The sequence below is a fragment of the Triturus cristatus genome, chromosome 2_1 (genome assembly GCF_964204655.1).
Source record: "Triturus cristatus chromosome 2_1, aTriCri1.1, whole genome shotgun sequence".
NCBI lineage: Eukaryota > Metazoa > Chordata > Amphibia > Caudata > Salamandridae > Triturus > Triturus cristatus.
Genome location: NC_140581.1, coordinates 231496507 through 231521202, shown reverse-complemented (window position 1 = coordinate 231521202; position 24696 = coordinate 231496507). Strand labels below are relative to the sequence as shown.

General features: G+C 44.2%; 1 protein-coding gene across 2 annotated transcripts in view; it reads left to right on the top strand.

Annotated features, from left to right (window-relative positions):
* ZNF532 (zinc finger protein 532) overlaps positions 1 to 24696 on the top strand; it is a 368986-nt gene that overhangs the window by 185351 nt on the left and 158939 nt on the right. For both annotated transcript variants that reach the window (XM_085630431.1, XM_085630440.1), the window contains exon 3: positions 126 to 2488. In XM_085630431.1, coding sequence (XP_085486557.1) covers positions 126 to 2488 — 2363 coding nt within the window. The remainder of the gene's footprint in view (positions 1 to 125; positions 2489 to 24696) is intronic.

The following is a 24696-nucleotide window of genomic DNA, read 5'->3' as shown; positions in this document are numbered from 1 at the left end:
TATTAAGATTCTTTCGAACATGTGATTGCAATGTGGTCTCTGTCATGGAGAGCTTTGTTGATTCTTGCATTCTTTTACAATGTCTGTAATTCCTAAACTCAAACATGTTTCTGTTTATTTCACAGACTTGCAGCTTAAATTCACAATCATGGGCGATATGAAGACACCAGATTTTGATGACCTCCTTGCTGCCTTCGACATCCCTGACATGGTCGACCCGAAGGCGGCTATTGAGTCGGAGCACGATGATCATGAAAACCATATGAAACACCATGTTCATCCAGATGAGGACTCCCATGCTCCATCATCCTCAGATGTTGGTGTAAGTGTGATTGTCAAAAACATACGGATCGACTCAGATGGAGCAGAAAAGGATGTTCATCATTCCACCAGTAATGGGCTGCACAATGGGTTTCTCACTGTGTCAAATCTAGAGCGTTTTAATCGGGAGGGAATATCGTCTATGAAAGGTTTGGGGGCAGCATCTGAAGGTATACTCAAGAACTCTGTTTTTAACCAGTTTAGCCCCATTTCAAGTGCTGAAGAATTTGAAGAGGATGAAAAGATTGAAGTGGTCGATCCTCCGGATAAAGATGATATCCGATCAGGCTTTCGTGCAAGCATGTTGACAAGATCGTTTTCACAGCAGGAGTATGATAGGCTGAAGGCCATTGGTAGGGAAACTTTGAATAAAAGTAGCATTTCTTATCCAATTCGTATGCACAGCAGTACATTAAATGGGCCAGAAACAGAAACAAACTCTATTGGACTTAGTGACTGTGAACCGTTCAAAGTTGGACAATTGGAAGATAAGCTCTTTAACGACGATTCTGACAAGTCACTTGATAATGTGGTACTAGAAGACTCGTCAAGAACAGAAAAAAATGAAACTGATGCCATTTGTGACACTCCACTCAGTGCCAAAGCAAAGTCATCATTAAAACTGTCTTCATGTATAGCTGCAATACAGGCCCTCAGTGCTAGAAAGATCAATCCAGATCCTTGCAAGGTAACTCAGTGCAATTCAGCAGATACTTCTCCTTTCCCAAAAGAAATAAGTGAAAGCCCTTTACTTATAGAGCAGTCCCCTGAGTCTGAGAGTCTGATCGATGGTGCTAATAAACTGCATGCAAAGCAACTGGACAGTCCCAGGAGTGTTTCTAGTGAGATCAGCAGCAAAGGCTCTCCATCTTCTCCTGCGGGCTCAACTCCAGCAATCCCAAAGGTCCGCATAAAAACTATTAAAACTTCATCTGGAGAAATTAAGAGAACAGTAACAAGAGTATTGCCTGAATTCGAACAGGATTGTGGGAAAAAGACTCCAGAGCATAGCCCCTCAATGATCGTTACATCACTTTTATCTTCTCCATCATCTGCCAATGGCCTTTCTCCTTCTCCGAGTAGATCATCCCTTCAGTCACCATCTGTCACGAATACAGACCTCACTCCGAAGCAAGTTACCATCAAGCCTGTGGCTACTGCCTTCCTTCCCGTTTCAGCAGTGAAAACCGCAGGATCACAAGTGATTAATTTAAAGCTTGCTAATAACACTACGGTGAAAGCAACGGTGATATCTGCTGCTTCTGTCCAGAGTGCCAGCAATGCCATAATTAAAGCTGCCAGTGCTATACAACAACAGACTGTTGTGGTGCCAGCGGCAAGCATTGCCAGCGCTAAACTTGTGCCAAAGACCGTCCATCTTGCCAACCTAAACCTTTTGCCTCAAGGTGTTCAATCCACCTCTGAACTTCGCCAAGTACTAACCAAACCTCAGCAACAATTAAAACAGACACTTGTTTCACAATTAGTTACACAGCCCTCTAAAAAGATAGGCAGAGTTCAAGTGGTGGCATCGTCACAAAGTTCTGTAGTGGAAGCATTCAATAAGGTCCTTAGTAGTGTCAACCCTGTCCCCATTTACACCCCAAATCTGAACCCCCCTGCCAATTCCGGCATCACCCTGCCTCCACGTGGTTACAAGTGTTTGGAATGTGGGGATTCTTTTGCCCTTGAAAAAAGTCTGATGCAGCATTATGACCGACGGAGTGTACGGATTGAAGTAACGTGTAACCACTGCACCAAAAATCTGGTTTTCTATAACAAATGCAGTCTTCTCTCCCATGCACGAGGACATAAGGAAAAAGGTGTTGTCATGCAGTGCTCTCACTTGATTCTAAAACCCGTCCCATTGGATCAGATGATTGCATCTACATTCCTAACTTTCAGTACTGCCCCAGCGAGCACCACATCCCTTCTTCAAAGTCCTGCCGGGATTGGGGCACCTTCAGCAGTGAAGATCCAGTCTGGTACCAATAGTACAGTAATATCTGCCCCTCACAATGCACCCATTATCCCTGCTATGCCTTTAGAGGAGGATCCTTCCAGACTTTGCAGGCATAATCTGAAGTGCTTGGAGTGTAATGATGTTTTCCAAGATGAGACCACCTTAGCTACGCACTTCCAGCATTCGGCTGATACAAGTGGACAAGTACAGTATATTTTTAATTTACATATTGAAACATGTGAGGAGGATGCCTTGTGATGTTCTCCTGTCTTATATTCTTTTTGGATAAAGGCGATACGTATTTATAGCTGTTATTTGAAAACCTTAGTAGTTTAAACCCTAATTATTGTTTTTGCTGCAATAATTACTTTTAATAAGGGCTCAAATAAGTATTTTTGCCAATGCTCATATGTGTGCACATATAAGTGTATATCTATATTGGTCGCTACAATCATTAACTTACACACAGTCTTTAGGGCCAGTTATATTTGTCTATGTAGGTCACCAACTAACCATGAATAAGAAAAGCAAAAAACAGCCCTCAAAAACTTCAGTTGACCCCATTATCTAAGTCTAAAACGGTGATGTTTTGAAGTTGAAACAAGGAGAAGTGTCTATAAGTATAACTGGGGCACATTTAGTGATTGATATTGTTAGATATAACAGTTATTCCACTTTGATTTCACATTTTTTCAACCACATTTTTGAAAATCCTTTTGTATGGATCCAGCCAATTTTTCAAACCATTCACATTTTCTTAATTACTTTATATGCCTTTTATATCTAATGTTTTAATTTGCCTCTCTGTATTTTGGCTTAAGCCATGGAGATATATTTCCTGTTTGTGGCTCTTTTTAAAGTGTAGTAAAGCTTTGAGAATCAAAATAAACTTCGGTGTAAGTGATCTTATGTAAGATCCAAAGTCTAAAAAACAAAAACACTAACATTCCTCAGTTGTGATTGACTACACAACCACAAGAGTTCCTTGCTGTTGTTGGAGCTCTCATCAGTGATGTCATGATTGATGTCGTAGAACTTTTCATGAGTGCTGGAATATGTGTGGTCATAGTTGGCTCTGCTAACTATAACTGGTGAATTTGATTGTTTTTACTTTTTAGTTCAAAACGTTAATGTTGTCACTGACAAAGTCTCTTAATTATAACATTACTTTAACCTTTCTTAAGCGTGTGTGTGTGTGTGTGTGTGTGTGTGTGTGTATATATATATATATATATATACTGAAACTGATGCCATTTGTGACACTCCACTCAGTGCTAAAGCAAAGTCATCATTAAAACTGTCTTCATGTATAGCTGCAATACAGGCCCTCAGTGCTAGAAAGATCAATCCAGATCCTTGCAAGGTAACTCAGTGCAATTCAGCAGACACTTCTCCTTTCCCAAAAGAAATAAGTGAAAGCCCTTTACTTATAGAGCAGTCCCCTGAGTCTGAGAGTCTGATCGATGGTGCAATATATATATATATATATACGCGCTCACTCCTCCTCTTTTACGGATTCAGAAAAGCACTCAACGGGAACTTCTGCAGTCTTTCAAATCCTTGAATTCATACCAGCCACGGAAAGCATGAAAAACATGACGCGTTTCGGCTATGACTTAGTCGAATGTTTTCATTAAACTTGCCAGGAAGCGGCATACTTTAAATTACGTCACGTGAATCACGTGACATACTGAAGCATAAAAATCAACAAAGGACTATTCCATTTCAGTATACGGCGCCATATTAGAGTGTAGTTTTAAAATACTCAAATCCTCATCGTTAATATCAATGTAGGATATGTGAAAAGCATTACATATTTAATGTCTTCACGATGTGTTTTAAATTTCATTTCCTCATATTGAGAAAAAGAAATAAAACATCTTGAACCATTCCGCCGTATATCGGCCTTACTGGTGCCTAAACTGAATGTCTATGATTACGCTGTGAATCGGCTAAAGCTTCGATATCATTTCATATCTTTTCAACAGTCCACGGATTCACAAAATGCAAAAAAAATAAGAAAAAATAAAGCATATGCTGACATCATAAGTTACCAAGAGCAACAGCACTAAAGCTCCAATACATATTTAGTCCCCAAGATGAACTGCCAATTCCTCCACTACATTCATACCATAGACCAAGACACAAGTTGTGTCGAAACGCGTAGCGATTTGTGATTAAAAAGACTGACCTTCGAGAGTGCGTTTTTCGTTTCTTTATACTGGTAATTGGATTATCCGGCGGTGGGTTCGCCGGACAGCGCACCACCTGACGAGGGCTTGGATCCCGGAAGGACCCGACTGTTATTGATATATATATATATATATATATATATACATATATGTATATGTATATATATATATATATATATATATATATATATATATGTATATATATATTCACTTAAAAAACCATAGGTTTCACACATGTTATAGTTAGCTGTACATTTCACTCGTAAAAAACCAATGAAATTCCACGTTATAGTTAGATCAGGTAACTATAACTTGCGCGCCCACAATAAACTGCTGATGACGTCACATAGTACATCACTCATGACATGGTCAGTGACATCACTCATGACATCAATGATGACATCTGAAATTACACATTGTGGATTGCGGTCGCGCAAGTTATATTTACCTGATCTAACTATAACGTGGAATTTCATTGGTTTTTTACAAATGAAATGTACAGCTAACTATAACGTGTGAAACCTATGGTTTTTTAAGTGAATTTGCAAGGTTTTGTAAATGATAATTCCTAACTATAACGTGTGTGAAACCTATGGTTTTTTCAGTGAATTTGTACGGTTTTTTAAATGCTAAGTTATGTATTTTTTTTTTTTTTTTTTTTCTGGTTTTTCACTATGCGCACACCCTGCGCGCACGGTGCGCTGCACGCTCCGTGCGCGCGCTGTGGGGGCTCGGTGCAAAGCGCACCGAGCGCCCACGTTGCGCAGTCCATGCCGTGCGCGCCTCGCCTTTTTTTACCCAGTAACATTTGTTTTTTTCTCCCTTGTGGGTCCTTTAATTTATTTAATAAATGTGATTGTTACTTCTTTATTTTTTATCTTTTATTTTTTTTGCCGTGCGCGTACGGTAAGCTTACCGTACGCGTACCCCGCGATTTTTTTTTAAAATTATTACATTTATTTTTTGTACTTTTGGGTCCTTCTTGGACCCCCTGACAAACACTAGGGGGTCTGCAACTCTCTTCGTTGCCCCCGTTTCACGTTCCCCACCTTTGTTTCTCAGTGCGAGAGACAGAAAATGGCGGCCGACACTTCCTGATTTCGACCGATTCGAATGTTTACAGTCATGTAACCACCAATCAGAATTGAGCTTGCGCACGGCACCGTACGCGTACGGTAAGCGCACGGAGCGCGCTTACAGATATATATATTGATTTAAATGCTATTTTCTCAGGACCTACTGAACAGATTTACACCAGACCTACAAAAGGCACATCCTTGACCTGAGGACTACCTCTGCCAAATTTCAAGTAATTCTGTTCAGCCGTTCGGGCTTGGAAAAATGCATGGGGAAAACGCGTTTTGGGACCCCCCTTTTTTCTCAGCCCCCGCTTGACGAATCCCCCCGAGACTTTCAGGGTAGGAGCGGAGCGTAGCGCCCCATTAGTTTTGAAAATTTCGCGAGGATTCGTCGACCGGCGCCAAAGTTATTCCAAATAGAATGTTGCGGATTTCCTATGGAAACACGGTCCTAACTATAACTATCTACTGGCGACCGCCAGTAGATAATATATATATATATATATATATGTATATGTGTATATATATATATATATATATATATATATATATATGTATATATGTGTGTATATATATATATATATGTGTGTATATATATATGTATGTGTATATATGTATGTGTGTGTGTGTATATATATATATATTCACTTAAAAAACCATAGGTTTCACACATGTTATAGTTAGCTGTACATTTCACTCGTAAAAAACCAATGAAATTCCACGTTATAGTTAGATCAGGTAACTATAACTTGCGCGCCCACAATAAACTGCTGATGACGTCACATAGTACATCACTCATGACATGGTCAGTGGCATCACTCTTGACATCACTGATGACATCATCCTTGCGATAGAGTGGCGCGAGTTATAGTTATCTGAACTAACTATAACGGTGGAATTTCATTGTTTTTTTACGAGTGAAATATCCACCTAACTATAACATGTGTGAAACCTATGGTTTTTTAAGTGAATTTGCAAGGTTTTTTAAATGCTAATTCCTAACTATAACGTGTGTGAAACCTATGGTTTTTTCAGTGAATTTGTACGGTTTTTTAAATGCTAAGTTATGTATGTGTTATTATTTTTTTTATATATTTATTTTTCAATAAACTACGTATTAAAAAAAAAATTATTTTATTTTTTATGGTTTTTCACCGTGCGCGCACCCCGGCGATTGTTTTAAAAAAAAAAAATTAAATGTTTTTTTCTGCCTTCGGGGCCCTTCAGGGACCCCCTGACAAAGGCTAGGGGGTCAGGAACTCTCTACCCTGCCCCCTTTTCACATTCGCCACCTTCCTTTTCCACTCTCGCACTGAAAACAAACAAAATGGCAGCCGACACTTCCTGATTTCGACCGATTCGAACGTTGACTGACATGTAACAACCAATCAGAATTACGCTTGCGCACGTTAGGGTGCGCGCACGGTGCGCGGCTATAGATCTGTATGTGCTTTTAACTGCAATTTGCTCAGGAACTACTGAACAGATTGACTCCATATATGCAAAAGGCACATCCCTGACCTGAGGACTACCTCTCTGCCAAATTTCAAGTAATTCTGTTCAGCCGTTCGGGCTGTACCTTCGACTAAAGGTCCTATGGGAAAATGCATGGGGAAAACGCGTTTTGGGACCCCCCTTTTTTCTCGGCCCCCGCTTGACAAATCCCCCCGAGACTTTAAGGGTAGGAGCTGAGCGGAGCGCCCCATTAGTTTTGAAAATTTCGCGAAGATTCGTCAACCGGCGCCAAAGTTATTCAAAATAGAATTTTGAGATTTGCTATGGAAACACGGTCCTAACTATAACTATCTACTAGCGACCGCCAGTAGATTTTTTATATATATATATATATATATATATATATATATATATATATATATATATATATATATATATATATATATATATATATATATATATATATATATATATATATATATATATATATATATATATATATATATATATATATATATATATATATTCATCTTCACCAAAATTGCCCTGCAAACAAGCCCGCACTCCAAAACAGGTGAGTTGAATCCAGCAACTTTTATTTATAGATGAAGCAGGCATTTTAGTCCGTGTTCTCCTTTTGAATCTGCCTGACGCGTTTCAAAGATAGCAATCCTCTTTTTCAAAGGCAATACGAAGTTCCAAAGTCTTTCCTGCCACAAAACCGCTTTCGCTGTTAAGGATTTTCAAAACGCTCCTGCATGGCTTTCACTTCATTAGCTCATTAAGCTCCGGTGTGTCTTTGCAAGGCATTACGGTATTTGTAGTCTTTAGGCACTTTCTACCATCCAATGGGTTTACTGCAGGGCAATTTTGGTGAAGATTTTACACGGCAGGTCCAGCCGTGAAGCCAACGCACCGCCCTAAAATGAGGGACCCTGATTTGGAATTATGCCAGGTTGATATGGGCAACACAGGCATTTAAGGTTGATGGAAGCAGGACTTTTAGCCTTTGCCCACTGGAGGGCTGTTCTTCAATTTTAATAATTTTCGAAGTTGCATTAAACCCATTGGATGGTAGAAAGTGCCTAAAGACTACAAATACCGTAATGCCTTGCAAAGACACACCGGAGCTTAATGAGCTAATGAAGTGAAAGCCATGCAGGAGCGTTTTGAAAATCCTTAACAGCGAAAGCGGTTTTGTGGCAGGAAAGACTTTGGAACTTCGTATTGCCTTTGAAAAAGAGGATTGCTATCTTTGAAACGCGTCAGGCAGATTCAAAAGGAGAACACGGACTAAAATGCCTGCTTCATCTATAAATAAAAGTTGCTGGTTTCAACTCACCTGTTTTGGAGTGCGGGCTTGTTTGCAGGGCAATTTTGGTGATGAATATGAATATATATATATATATATATATATATATATAAGAGAGATATATTAATTAAAGACGATAAATATTGTCTTAGTGACGATAATTTCTAAGCCCCTTAGCTTGCAAAAGGTATTACAATTATCCAAAATCCTTTGGAGATTTTGAAAGAAGGAGAGTATCCTCCGCATACATCAATGCCGGAACTTTATTACAATTAATACTGGGGGCATCATTGTTGTCAACTTTGTTTAATACAGACAAAATAGGGCCTGGAAAAACACACATCCTTGCCGGACTTTTCTACTAATAGTAAAGGGTTCCGAAAGCTCCTCTAATTTCACACATCGAACTTGGACAAAGTTCTTCTCATGGAGTCTTTTAACTGTTTGGCACAGATAAGGAGGGACCTCCATTTCCATCAGCACTGCCCAAAGCATAACTCTCAGCACTAAGTCAAAAGCTGACTTTAGATCTACAAATATTAAATAAAGGCTGCCACCCTTCAGAATGACGTTTTTCCAGTATAGAAGTTGCAGCCTAAAAACCTGGTCTACATTAGATGTTTGTTGCCTGAATCCTGCTTGGAAAGGGCTAAGGACCTTATGATCATCCATCCGCTCCTGTAATCATTCCAGTAATACCCTAGAGAACTTTTTACCTAGTATCTATCGAACTGGTATGTCTAATTTCCTAGTAGCAGTGGGGGAACCCTTCATATACACAGGTATAATTTCTGCCTAGGCCCATGGTTTGGGGATAGCTATTCCCTCTATAATGGTATTCTGGATCACACACAAATATGGACCCCAGACCTCAGGTTGGGAAAGACAGATCCCCAGGAATTTTATCAATGCCATGGGTCTGGTAAGGGGCAATCTTATGAATGGCCCTATGCACTTCCATCAATGTTACCATAGGATAATCATTCAAACCAAAGGAAGACAATTCCCTATTTAAGGAAGCAACATCATTTCCCTCATGTACACCCTTCTCTTCATGCATACCATACAGGGACTGATAATGCTCATTCCATACTTCAGCAGCGATATTATGCACTGTATTGGCTCTGCCCTCACAATTCCCATAAGAGACTATCTTCCAAAATGTTTTGGAGTCCTTACGCTAAGTGGCCTGGATCCTATTTTGCCAAGACCCAATCGTTTTTTGCATTGTTAATGGCGTTTCTAAAAGTAGCCCTCAAGGTTCCAACCCGAGTACTGTCTTTAGACTTTATTGTCTCTATTAAGGCTAGTTTGGCATCTATACACTGCCTGTTGTACCATGAGAGGATGTTCTTCCTTTGACCTCTAGTCCGCACTTCTATAAAGAATAGATCCTTTACTGAACCAACAAGCGATGATTGGATCTTGGCCACCGTTGCGGGGGAGCAGACTCTGCCATCTGGTAGGGTGTCTTTGTTCAATTCCACTAGAGAGTTACCCACTGTCTTAAACAGGGCATTGATTAGATCTGAGTCCTGCTGTATTAAACTTCATTTTATTGTACGCCTAGATGAAGATAATCTTAGCCTACCATCCAGTTGGTCACTATAAGTTGCCAAAGTGTTCCTGGCAGGAAAGACTAGATCAAGGGACAGGACATTATGATGACTAGTGTGTCTGGGCAATATTTCCAAGTCTATGACAGATACGTGTCCACACAAATATAATCGATTAGTGATGAACACCCTATCTGATTTAACGTATAGGCCCCCTGACTATCTGTCTTGTTCCGTCCATTACAGGCACACATTGAATGATTCAAAGTCAGAGCATTAATTTGAAGAGCCAGTGGTGACCATTTAAAAAATAAAAGGAATAGACCGCACTAGAATAGCCAACAACCTGTCTTCATTACACAGGGTGTCACTGTAATTAATATCCAATGGTTCAAATTGACAATTAAAATCACTCCCCACTATCTTCAAAGCACTCTCCAGTATAGAGGATAGAAAAGCAGATAGTTGCTCCACAACTTGGGATTCATGCTCCATGCCCATTGGTCGAGAGCATGGGTACTCACAAACTTTCTCTCGGGGGCCAAATTTACAGTGTGGTTTCTGGCTGAGGGCCGCACCGGTGGGGGCGGGGCCAGTGGGGGAGGGGGCGGGGCTAGAGCAAAAAAAAACTGACCATGAGGTTGAACACAGGCCACTGCAGCAGACGCCTTCATCCACTGAGCCACCAGACCCGGTATGCACACATATCTATCTATCTATCTATCTATCTATCTATCTATCTATCTATCTATCTATCTATCTATCTATCTATCTATCTATCTATCTATCTATCTATCTATCTATCTATCTATCTATCTATCTATCTATCTATCACTCTGTCTCCCGCCCTATTTATCTATCTATCTATCTATCTATCTATCTATCTATCTATCTATCTATCTATCTATCTCTCACTCTGTCTCCCGCCCTCTCTATCTATCTATCTATCTCTCACTCTGTCTCCCGCCCTCTCTATCTAGCTATCTATCTATCTATCTATCTATCTATCTATCTATCTCTCACTCTGTCTCCCGCCCTCTCTATCTAGCTATCTATCTATCTATCTATCTATCTCTCACTCTGTCTCCCGCCCTCTCTATCTATCTATCTATCTATCTATCTATCTATCTATCTATCTATCTATCTATCTATCTATCTATCTATCTATCTATCTATCTATCTATCTATCTATCTATCTCTCACTCTGTCTCCCGCCCTCTCTATCTATCTATCTATCTATCTATCTATCTATCTATCTATCTATCTATCTATCTATCTATCTATCTATCTATCTATCTATCTATCTATCTCTCACTCTGTCTCCCGCCCTCTCTATCGATCTATCTATCTATCTATCTATCTATCTATCTATCTATCTATCTATCTATCTATCTATCTATCTATCTATCTATCTATCTCTCACTCTGTCTCCCGCCCTCTCTATCTATCTATCTATCTCTCACTCTGTCTTCCGCCCTCTCTATCTATCTATCTATCTCTCACTCTGTCTCCCGCTCTCTATCTATCTATCTATCTATCTATCTATCTATCTATCTATCTATCTATCTATCTATCTATCTATCTCTCACTCTGTCTCCCGCCCTCTCTATCTATCTATCTATCTCTCACTCTGTCTCCCGCCCTCTCTATCTATCTCTCCGTCCATCACTCTGTTTGTCTCCCTTTCTCTCTGTCTCCCTCCCTGTTTGTCTCCCTCTCGCTCCCTTTCTCTCCCTCCCTGTTTGTCTCCCTCTCGCTCCCTTTGTCTCACTCACTGTTTGTCTCCCTCTCGCTCCCTCTGTCTCACTCACTGTTTGTCTCCCTTTCACTCTGTCCCCTCTCTCTCTCTCTCTCTCTCTCTCCCTCTGCCTCCCTCCCTCTCCCTCTCTCCCTCTGCCTCCCTCCCTCTCCCTCTCTCCCTCTGTCTCCCTCCCTCCCTATCCCTCCCTCTGTCTCCGTCTCCCTCCCTCTGTCTCCGTCTCCCTCCCTCTGTCTCCGTCTCCCTCCCTCTGTCTCCGTCTCCCTCCCTCTGTCTCCGTCTCCCTCCCTCTGTCTCCGTCTCCCTCCCTCTGTCTGCCTCCCTCCCTCTGTCTCCCTCCCTCCCTTTGTCCTCCCTTCCTCCCTCTGTCTCCCTGCCTCTCTCTCCCTCCCTCAGTCTCCCTCTCTCCCTCCCTTCCTCTCCGTCTCCCTCCCTCTCTCTCCCTCTGTCTCACTCACTGTTTGTCTCCCTTTCTTTCTGTCCCCCTCCCTCTCTCTCTCCCTCTCCCTCCCTCTCTCCGTCTCCCTCCCTCTCTCTATTGCTCTCTTTCCCTCTGTCTCCCTCACTCTGTCTCCCTCCCTCCCTCCTCCGTTCTCCCTCCGTCTCCCTCCCTCTCCCTCCCTCCCTCCCCCTCTGTCTCCCTCTCTCTCTCCCTGTCTTCCCCCCTCTCCCTGTCTTCCTCCTCTCCCTGTCTTCCTCCTCTCCCTGTCTTCCTCCTCTCCCTCTCTCTCCCTCCCTCTTCCTCCCACTGTCACCTCACCCCCTGCTCTCACTCCCTGCTGCCCTCCATCACCTCACCCCTCGCTGACAGCTTCCAGGGAACGCACACGGCCGCCGCACCCAAGTACTTCACAGGTCTTTTAAAGGCCATTTACTTGTTAATGAGGCTTTGTTGTATTTCACCTCTTCTTAGCGCCCCTGCATCTCCACTCATTCAGAGGGGAGACGCAGGGGCGCTAAGAAGAGGTGAAATACAACAAAGCCTCATTAACAAGTAAATGTCCTTTAAAAGAATCGCCCGGCCCCCATAGCTCCGCGCTGCTGTAACCGGCGGTGTTCGCTGACAAGCACAGGGCACAGGCACTATGTCTGCAAGGTCCGCGGGCCGCCAAGGAAGGCTTGCCGGGCCGCTGACGGCCCGCGGGCCGTACTATGAGTACCCGTGGTCTAGAGTAAACATTAACCACACATACACCAATCTTGGGAGCAAAGATTAGTGAGACAAAAACTATATTGTCATGGCCTAGCAACTCAAATGGAGGCTACCCATATGGTCAACCCCCTGGACGGTTTGCTCATCCCACAGCAATCGCAACCTTGGTAAAGGCCGCATATCCTGGGTGCTGAGTTTACTCTAGTAACTAGGTCTCCTGAAATAAACGCACCTCATACTGGTCTATTAAGAACCCCCAGTCACTGCAATCCAGTTTATTCTTCATGTCTCATAAAGGATTTTGGAATTTCCTATGTACCTGATGTTGTCACGCAAAATTCATCCCCTTGTACGGACACCTGGCTCAGTCCCCCCAATTCCGAAAAATGTACGCTTTGTAAGGGTTCTCCAAGACCTTGATAGCGCCCCTCCCTATTGTTAGCCCTACCTAAAGGAAGAGGCTCTCGATAGGGTAGTGTAGGCCAGAAGGGGCTAGGAGATCACCCTTACTCCTGCCCCTGTTAACTGCTAGACCAGGCATGGTTACAAATAAGCTACATCCCATCATTCACCACCTCTCGAGATAGCCTACATGTACAGGACGAGTGCTTGTGTGGGGGTTTAGTAAAAGTTCCACGGTCACATAACTCCTCTCCCAGGCAATCTCTCTCAGCTGACTTTGAAGACTTGCACACCGTGTGAACCCAAGTTGTCAATCCACCCCTTCCAAGACATCAAGTCTGTTAGCTACAGGTATCATAAAAGATGAGACACATAGTGCATGATGAACGGAGCAGCCTGACTTTTAACTTGGATTCACAACAAACCGGCCCTGCCAACATAAATCGCCTTGAGGTGGTGGTCTATAAAAATATCCAAGTGGTGAGTGTTATTACCGAGCCCATCTCTTGCACTGATAATTCACCTATCAAGAGGTCATGTGCCAACCTTGAATTCCTAAAGTTACTAATGGCGCAGACCCCGGGCCTATCTGTGGGACCCTTCCCATATCAGCTCACTCTACGAGTCGTAAGGATATCACTAGACCTATCATAGGGGAAGTGTCTATTTCTCGTGAGCCAGTACATACATTTATTTGTCAACTCCTCATGAGATTACCTCTGGCCCATTTTTAGCTCTGGGACTCTGAAAGGATCACAATATAGGGGCATGAAGCAGGAGGCAAATTATTAATTGGAGGTTTTATAGCATTGACCCTGGGAGTCTCTACAGCGGTCCACTCATAGAGCTGCCCTCATTAATGACTATAAATGAAGGACCCCTCAAGCACAAGCCATTAGACTTCACTACATGCCCATGATTGCTAACACTTTTGCTCTTTTCCCTTATGTTTGTTTTGCTAGCCCATGGTGCATCAACCAGGTGAACAAAATCAGTCTGAATGCCTACATCCACTGTACCCTATGGCCCCCTAGAAACTGTACTGAGAACATCCCCACGCCATTGACCCAACACGTCCAATCGATATATGAGGAGGAAGTTCATCAAACAGGATAGTTTTGACATGCACTAGAATGTCCTTTACTAGGCACTATACCCAAAGGGGCTGGGAATTACCTCCGCCATCACTCTCTCTCTCAACAGATGCATGCTGCTCATCAATCGTAGAACATGGGCTGGAAATATCTTTTCTGGCACCTGTAGTAGACTTGGGCATGCAGCGTGATTTGTATTTAGTCTTGCCATCCAAAGTGAGCTTGCACAGCTTCCCTCTGTTTGGGAACAGTCAATAGCCTAACCCTGCCGTGGGCCATCATCTCCTTGTTGGTCAGTAGCCAAAAGAATCCCATTGGCAGTTTGGTCAGAGCTGCAGGATAAAGCAGGCAGGGACCCCGTTGTGGTACACTGAGAGTCAGTCACCAAGAAATGTAATCGCTCTGTTAATTTAATCTTAGTGGCCACCAACCCTATTGCTCTTTGTAACTTCCTGTCAATCAAGGTGGTCTTTGGGGAATGAAATGGTGACTGGGCTTTCCCCATGGCGATTCCGCATGCAAAAATCAAGGCTTCTGCTCTCACCCGCGCCCGGCGGACTATGTTCGCTTATAAGCGCGTTGTCCTCTGCTGGTCCTTCCCACAACAGGCTGCTTTCTGATGTACGAAGTCCCACCCCAGAAGACGGTATGCAGCCAAAAATCAAGGCCCCCGCTCTCTGCTAAATACCTGAACTTGGAGTTCCTTCTTAAATGCAAATGACCACACCAATCTGTTTCGACTCCAGATAAATTAACTTCTGCTGAGCAAGACTTCCTTCTCCTCCAAAGCACTAAGGACAAACTGAGCTATTCCTGGTTCTGCACCCAATCACATCATATCATTTCTCCAACCATGTAATAAGAATGTTAACTATTGGTGAGCCTTAGCCCTTTTTTGTTACTTCCTCCTATATGATACCGCAAGACTCTTATGGGACCGTAAAGCACCTCATGGCATGCCCATTTATTTTCTTCAGAGTAGTTATCCTGTAGATACCTCCTCTCCTCCTCCTCGTAGACACACAACAGTCTGAACTAAAACCTCTCTCTTGGGGCAGATTTTTGCTTACCCAATTCTTCTTCTTCTATTTTTTTTCTTTGTTTTTTACAATCCCGGGAGCCTACAGCGAGTGTGGGAGCACCCACACGCCTACCTTTAGTTGTGTATTTCTCCACCTCTTGCAAGAGTCTTGCGAGCTCGAGCATTTAGTTTATTTCTCATGGACAACAGGCCTGCATCCTTCAATGTGGATAGTAGAGTATTCAAACACATAAGCCTGTGCACTGACACCTCTGTCTATAAACCATTTTCTCTGCCACCCCCTACCTTTTTTTCCCCATGATCTCCAAGACTCTCGCAAGATTGTAATGTTTTTTTTAAATTACATAATGTACTCTATTCATTACAGTACTTAAAACTTTTACGTTTTTCTTCTAGGACTTTAGGAAAAAGAGACCACTCAGTCCCAGCTTCCCACAGTATGGAAACAGTATTTAGTAGGGTGTGATAAGAGACTGGACTCTTCAAAAATACCTCGCCGCAGGATCACTACTCTACATAGTAGGCTATAATAGGGACTGGCCATTCGACCGAGACCTCCCCTCAGGAAAAAGAAGATGTGCAATACAGTGTGGGGAAGGACTGGCCTCAACACTAAGAACTCTCTCTTGGATGAAGGATGTGTATACTAGAATGTAGGAAGAAACTGGCCTCTATATGGAGACTTCTCTCAGATTACATGTGTGGGCAGTAGGGTGTGGGGAGGTAATGGGCTCTCCGCGGAGACCCCTTTCTTAGATGATGGGTGCCGGTAGTGGGGGGGGGGGGGGGGGGGGGAGGAACTGAGCCCTATCCTCAGTGTGTGTGTGTGTGTGTGTGTGCGTAGTAGGGTGTTGGAAGTGACTAGCCACTCTGTTGAATGACAGATCTAGAACTATGATGTGGGGTAAGAAATGAGCTCTATACTGAAGTTTCTCTTCGATAACAAGCATACAGACTAGGTTATAGAGACTGACAGGTCATCTCAGACATCTTCCCAGAGTAACATGTGAAAAATAGGCTGTGGGTACAGACAGCACTCTCTGCTCATACCTCTCTTCATGATAATGAATGTGATTAGTACAGTATAAAATTGAGTATCCTCTCTGTTGACAACTGTATCTTGAACAACCAGTGTGCGGATTTGAATGTAAGGACATACTCGCCACTCCCTCAGACATCTCCTTAGCTGGACAGGCATGTATAGTAAGGTGTACAAGAGACAGACCACTGCGCTGAAACTTCTCTCCATAGTGACAAGAATATATACTAAGACGTGCAAAAGAACTGCCCTCTCCAGCAACTGAAAGCAGTATGTAGTACACTTTGAGAATGCATGCGCCTCAGTACCAAATCTCCTGTATAAAAATCTTCATAGTACAGTGAGAATTAGCACTAAGCTCTCCATAGTAACTTCAACATACATATATATGCAACAGAACAGTTACAGTTCTTTAAGACGAAACTGCCACTTTAGTCAACATTGCAAGACTCTAATAATATTGAGATCTTTAAAAGCTAATAAGTAAAATCTGTCGTAACTTTAAGCATTCATAAAAAAAAAAATTAACATTACAATCAACTATATCAACAAACTACAACAACTGTAGAAAAGCAAAACAACAAACGTTGTGCATGTTTTTTATTTTTTATAAAACCTTTTTATTATGAAACCTATATTAACAATACAACAAAAAACAACAACATAAAAGAAAGCAGTCGTCAGGAAGGATACATCATTGAAAATAAATGCCTCATACATACGACCAATAAAAATTAAAATGGACAGTAGCGATGACATCTAGGCAGATCATAATCTTCGATCTCTAAGGGGATTCCCCATCTACATTATATGAAGCATCCTCTGCAAAGGGGGCACACAAAAGTCCTCTATATTCATTCCATGGTCCCCATATTCTAGTCCATTTGCCCGGGCAGCTTCTACCTTCGTATATCACCCTCTCGGCTTGCATACACCAGTCAATATCTGCAGCCCACTCCATACTTTGGGGCACGACTCCTCCCTTCCATGTTCTGGCAATATTCCTCTTTGCTACAATACAATCCAGGGATACCCACAATTGTTCGGTACGATTCAGATCTGTAGCGTCCCAGATGTTTGAGACACAGCCTAGGGGAGGGTTCTATTGGTTTCTGACATATTTGGGACATGGAAGATATAATCTCGTTCCAATAGTGTTGAAGAATCGGACAGTCCCACCACTGATGCAGAAAAGTACCCACAGCACCACAGTCCCGGTGGCAAAGTGGGGAGGTTAGGAATCCCATCTTAACCAGAGCTGTGGAAGTATAGTAAGCTCTGTGAAGTAATTTTAGTTTGGGATCTGATGGCTACCTCCCTGGGAGATGCCAGGGCCTCCCTCCAGTCTTCATCCGGTATGTCTTCTAAGTCGGCCACCCATTTCATGCGGATTTTATCAAGTGGTTCTGGTAGGTTGTTGAGTATCTTACGTTAAGTTAAGGAAATAGCCTTATCTGGCAGGTAGTCGTCTAGGAGCCTATCTTCTAAAGGCGATGAAGCGGGGAGATCAGAGCCTTTGGGGATGGCTTTGGTGAGTGCGCTACGTGCTTGTAGGTAACGGAATGTTTCCCCCTCATGTAACTGGTATTTGGCCTGTAGTTCAGCAAATGTAACCACCGTACCCTTCACCCACATGTTTCTGACTTCAGAGAGACCAATCAGGTCCCATTTATCAAAACCGGGCTGATTTGACAACATCCCGAAGTGACAAGATTCTAATAGTGGAGTAACTCACGTGATTTTACCCTTCTACCCCAGCACGGTTGTAGCTGCATGCCAAATTGAGACTGTGGTGGAGGTGGGTGGGAATAAAGGTACATGCTTGGGCCCGCCGTATAGTGCCCTCATATAGTTACCTGCTGCCATATTAAAACGGTCCATTCTGTACGCTGGGTCCGCAATAGGACGATGGGCCCAGTGATTAAAGACCACTAGTTGAGAGGCCCAGTAATACGTTTTAAGTGCCGGAAGTGCTATACCGCCATCATACCAACTACGTTGGAGTTTGTCTAACGCGATCCGGGGTGTGCCGCCATTCCATAGCAGGGAGCGGACCTCAGTCAATTGTTGAAAAAAATTGCGGCGAGATGGGGTACGGTATATTTTGCAGGGCGTACAGGAAGCGGGGGAGTGCCATCATTTTAACAAGCATTGGCATAGCCAATAGGTCTCGCCTTTGGGACCTTATAAGTGTTTAGCCATGCAACAGTTGCATAACTAAATACCTATAGGGTCCCAAAAGCGAGACCTATTGGCTATGCCAATGCTTGTTATAATTAATGGCAGGCTTACCTTTTGAGACTCGTAACCTGAAAGAAGATGTGCTGTCGGTACAGAGCTCCTTAAATTTCTAGTGGATGCCAAGTGCTAAGAAAGAACACTTACCTATGGCGAGGGGTGGAGTTGGCAAGAAAGGTTAACTTGGGGTTAAGCATTGGCTCACGGAGAACATCAAAGCGGGCGCGAAAGTGATCGCGATCAAGAGCGGCACGCGCACATGCACTGTAGTTCTAGGCTGGCCATGGTAGCACTTATTTGAGCCCTCACAAAAATTCTCGCCAGACCAGCGCATGCGCTGGGTCAGGCGAGACCTAAAAAGGGCTGCCCTTCGAAGTAAGGTAAGGGGTAACCCCTTCCAATGTTGCACATCGGCTCGGAGGCGATATAGGGGTGGAAGGAGATTCCTCCTGTGAAAGGCATCTTGATCTTTCGTAGCGTAGATACCTAAATAGCGGAAGCCCTCCGTGACTCCACCGGTTGTACAATCTCAGGGGAGCCGTGGAGGATTCCCACCAAGGACATATACCAATGATTTGCCCCAGTTAATAGTGTAGCCCGAGTATTTTCGGAAAAGGGCCAGGATATGGAGCACTGAATGCAGCGAGGACCAGGGTTTGGCTAAATACAAAAGAATGTCATCTGCATAGAGGGATATTCTATTTGACCAATCTGGGGCCCAATTTAATCCACGGATCCCCTCTAATCCATACCGCTAAGGGCTCCAGTGCTAACGCGAAGAGCAGCGGTGATAAAGGGACAGCCCTGCCTCGTGCCCTTCCCCAGTTAAAAAACTGCCGATCTGTCACCGTTAACTGAAACGCGGGCAAAGGGCTTGGTATGCAATAAATGTATTCAGGCCATAAAGCGTTGACCAAATCCGTATCTCTCCAAGGAAGCAAATAAAAAAAGTCTATTCCATCATATCAAACGCCATTTTAGCTTCTAGGCTCACAATTATCGTGTCTTCCTGTATGGCGGAGGCCCTGCCCAACGCCCTGTAGAGGCGACGGAGATTGAGTGCCGTGTTTTTTGTCGGCATAAAACCGGATTGGTCAGGATGGATCAGCTTGTGTAGGTGGGGTGAGAGATGAAGGTCCAAGAGCTTAGCTAGGATTTTGACCTCCGGGTCGAGAAGGGAGACCGGTCGATAGGAACCGCATTGGTCTCTGGGTTTTCCTTCTTTGTGTATAACTGTAATGTTAGCTAGACGTTGTGTCCTGGGCAAGCCCCCATGTTCTACACTTTCATTATACATTCGCAGGAGATATGGAGCTAGGACCTTTGGGGTCGCTTTGTTTAGCCTGATTGGGAGGCCACTGGGCCCCATGGCCTTTCCAGAACGCAGTGCCCCAATGGCTTTAGACACCTCCTCAGGATCAAGAGGAGCGTCAAGAGCAAGCACATCTTGGGGGTCCAAGCGCGGTAGGGGGAGGGTGGAAAGTAAGTCGGCGGCCTCCTCCTGGGTGGAAGTAGATGTAGGGACATAGAGACGTTCAAAATAGTTAGCAAAAATCTCTGCAATACCATCCCGGTCACTACGTCTCTCTCCGTCCGGAGCAACAATTTCAGCAATCCATCTATCGGCTGCCTCTCGCTTGTCTAACCACGCCAGTATTTTACTGGCTTTATCTCCTATTTCGTAAACCCTATACTGAGTAGATTGGTAATGCACCCGGGCTGCCTCACTAGCAGTGTCGTGATATTCCTTCTGCTTCAATGCAAGCCTGTGAAAAGTGTCTGGGAAGGCAGGTGTGATAAGATGCCGTTCAAGATTAGCCACCTCCAATTCAATATCTTCTAGTAGTTTACGTTTTTCCTTTCGATGGCCCGCCATCGCTGCCACCCCACACCCACGAATCACCGTCTTATATGCCTCCCACAGTGTTACATCTGAATCCACGGAGCCTTCATTTTCCGCAAAATAGTCGGACGTGGCCTTTATCTTCTTATCTCGTGTATCTGGAACTCTGAGATGCAATGGTTTAAGGGCCATATCTCGATGTGAGCGGGGAGATATGTCACCAAACATCGAGAGTTGAGAGGCCTGGCAGAAAAGATAATCAATACGGGATAGACTCCCATGGACCCTGGAAAGGAAGGTGTATTGTCGGTCCAAGGGGTGTAGAGTGCGCCACGTGTCGATCAGTCCAAGGGCCGCTAAAAATTCCGATAGCAGTTTCCCCTGTGGCTCAGGTCATTGGGATGGTAAACGGTCTATTTCACCGGCCATTGCGGCGTTACAATCCCTCCCCAATAAAGTGTCTCCCTCAGGTAAGTTTAGCGGGTGTGAGCCCAGAGCGGTCAGAGTGGAAGAGTGAAGTTTGGGGGGGAATATATAGTGAGGTCACATTGAGGGAGCAGCATTCCCAATCCCCGGAGATGGTGACAAACCGTCCATCAGGGTCATGTGTGACTTACTTAACATGAAAGGGAAGGGAGGATCTTGCAAGGATGCCCACCCCCCTGGACCCCCTGGTATACCCTGCATGAGCAAGTAATTTATAACCCCAGCGATTCAGCGCCTTATATTTAGTGCCCGGTATGTGTGTCTCCTGAAGAAGTATAAGGTCTGGGGAGTGTCACTTCAAATATTGCAAGACCAATCCCCTTTTGATCCGATCTCCCAATCCGTTAACATTCCAGGTAATCAATTTGAGTCTGCCCATGGGCGTGGAGAGGCAGGGGTGTCGCCCATTAGGATCTTGAAACAGGAGCCCCATTTCCCACCGGGCCCAATGAACCATCTTGCACAATAAGGCACAATGCAAAAACATATAGGTGAAATCTCTATAAGCATCAGCTACCGTCGTATAAGTGTGCATGATCAACATAGACAGATTGCTTGAAACATAAAATAAAAAACAAACAACCCCCTTTTTAGAACGTCCTGAAACACCCCCCCGCCTCCCTGCAACGTGGACCCAGAACTGCCCACCACCCCAATTTGCAGAGCGCTGGATACCCAAAAAGAACCCAATTAGAGGAAAACGCTACCCAACCAACGTGCCCCAAAATTCGACCCTCTTCCCCCAGAAGAACAACATACCTGCCCAAAGTGAAACTCAGAGTAACTGACAACTGTAAGTGGGAGTCTATGACCCCGAGCACATCAATAAACCATGTCCCAATGCTCCCATTCTTCTCCAGAAATCAATGTCAAATAAACTAAAGTTGTGTGAAAAAATACTTATTCAAAGACATATGCACTTAAGTCATTATGTGAATAGCAGACGATTCTTGCCCATGGCGGTTCCGGAGTGTGACCCAGGGACTCAAGCAATGTCACAGCCACTTGCAACACACAAAAAAAGAGTCGCAGTATGTAGTGGCTACTATGATACCTGCACCATATGAGTTCATCAAAGCTTCCCTGGAGGACGTTCGGATTCGTGTGGGTGTTCCCGGGAAACGATGTCCCGATCCGGAGTCGATCTCCACCTCTCTAACCAGTCTCAGGTCTCCTCGGGCCAGGAAGAAAAGCGACTTGCCGTCCACCTGCACCCGTAGCTTCGCCGGGATAAGCATGTCATATTTCACATTGTGTTCCCTAAGAGGGCGTTTGACTTCCAGGAAGGAGCGACGTTTCAATTGCACCTTGTGAGTAAAGTCTGGAAAAAAGGTTATACTGGCATTCTCAAATTTTAGGGGTGGTCCATGCCTAGCGGTCTGGAGGATAACGTTGCGATCCCAAAAATTGAAGATTCGCGCCAGGATGGGACGTGGGGGAGCGCCCGGCTTTGGAGGGCCTCCAGGTACTCTGCGGGCGTGTTTGACAGAAAAATAATTAGAGAGCGATCGAGGTTGTAAATGATTTTGGATTAAGTCCTCTATAAAAAGATCGGTAGCCGGCCCCTCTGCCCGTTCAGGAACACCTAAAATCTGTACGTTGTTCCTTCTTGCGCGCCCTTCATAATCCTCTAGCCGGGCCTCAAGGTCAGTCGTCTGGGCTTGCAAGTGCTTGACCACCGATTCCAGGCCTGTTGTGGAGGTCTTGAGCAAAGTGATGGACCCTTCATTTGACCCTACTCGGTCCCCCATATTCCGCAGGTCAGTACGGATCAAATTGACATCGATGGAGACAGTGTCAATTTTGAGCTCCAGCGCCGTACCACCTCCATTATGTCCGACGCGGGCCTCCATCAGTTGACTGTCGTTTTGATTCTTCATCCGGTTGCCGCACCTCAGAGTCAGCTGATTTGGCGGTGGCATATTTTGATAAATTTTTGGAGAGTGGATGGCTTGGGTCCCCTCTGTGGCCATTGTGCCCTGCGCCTCCACCCCAAGCAAGGAATGGCAGAAATCAGGATCTTCAGGGGTCACATAGACACGACCACAGACCAACTAGAAGTTGTTGGGCAATTATCTTTATGGCGATGGGTCGCTCGTGTCCCAAAATGGCGGCCGGCAGGGTTTACGTCAGGTGCAGCTTGGGCCTCCCGGGTCTTACTTCCCCTGGGATAATGCCACCCCGGTAGTGGTGGGCAAGAAGGGTCCGGAAATGTCACTTTTTGTTGCTGGTGAATGGTGCCCCCCACTCCCAATACATGCAGATCTTCAAACGAATAGAGGACAAAGGAGGGGGGGAGGTGAGAGAGTCAGAACCATAAGACTCGGTCTTACTGACCCCCGAGCGTCCACAGATCTCCGTGCTATCTCCCAGGACAGGCGGGGGCACAGAGTCGTAGAGGCTGTCCTTTAGCTTCCACCTAGGGATCCGGCCGTCGAGGCAGCAATGTTCAGTGTACACCGCTCAGCCCCGGCGCATTGATTAGGGCACCACAGGCTCAGGCAACTTACTGGCAATCTGGAGCACCTCACGCCGGCTCCCGGTTCAAACAAATGCTCCCCGTCTGCGCCCTCCTTCAGCAATGAGGTCCAGCAGCCGCAGGTGTCTTTCAGGGCCGACGTCTCTCAGCGCGTTCCCGGGCCGCAGTGCAGGCCGCGCGGCGTTTCTACTAGGTCCGCCCCTGTCTCGCGGCTGTATAATATAGTTGGCGCTGGCGTCCGCGTTCGGCCATCAAATAGCCCCGGGGAAGGCTCCAGGTAGTCAGTAGTTCGAGGTGTTCTTCTGACCTCGATGGTTACGGGCAGTCGGATCTATTTAACGGATTTATTCGGGGAATTAGCCGGCGGCCGACCGGAGCTCTACCCCAGAGCGGCCATCTTGGTTGTCGGCTAGCCACGCCCCCCAACGTAATGCATTTTTAATATTTTCTGTTCCCTTCGATCACCAGGCACCAATACCTTTCTTTTTTGCTTCATTTGCCTACTGGATTTTGATGTACATACATTTTTTCCTTAATTTCATCCATCTTATCCTGTCAAATAATAGCAACTTTAATAGCCTTTTTCTGGCTGGCTAGGTGGCAAAAGAGCCACTTGAAATAAAATACAATTTGCAAAAAGGAGTTCAGCCGGGAAATTAGAAACAACCAGTGTGTTCTATCCATTACAGGAATCAAGACCTGCTCAAGCAGATAACAACCCTTCTTTGTAAATAAAGCACTTTTTCTGTTTAAGGAAGCACATAATTTTGTCAGCAAAAACAAGTAGAGCTACAAAGAGTATGCTTCTCCAAGGGTACAAAAGTTGCCGTAGGCAGTAACACCAACATCAGTTGTGCAATACATTTTCTTTCCTGACTTTCCATATAGTTGCTGTTCCCTCTTTCTTCCAAAGTGAACAGTTTTTGTTTTCCTCCTCCATATATGCTGTGACATGATAGTTCTGTTTTTCAAAACATCTGTTTAATTTTCCACCTAAAAAAAGGCAAAATAACCAAAACATGTAACATTGCATACTGATCAATAATTAATAACAGTGATACATCACTATATACTCTAAAGTTTTTTTTTAAAGTTTTGCACCCTCAGTCATGTACTGTACCACTAACGTCATATTCCTTTCTCTTGAAGACTACAACACAGTCAACAGGTGCATTTTTATTTTTTATTTTTTTTATTTAATACTTTACTTTCATTTTTCAGATATCAAAATATACAGAAATGGTGGGTTACTGTCAAATACCGCAGCATGAAAATCGTAATGG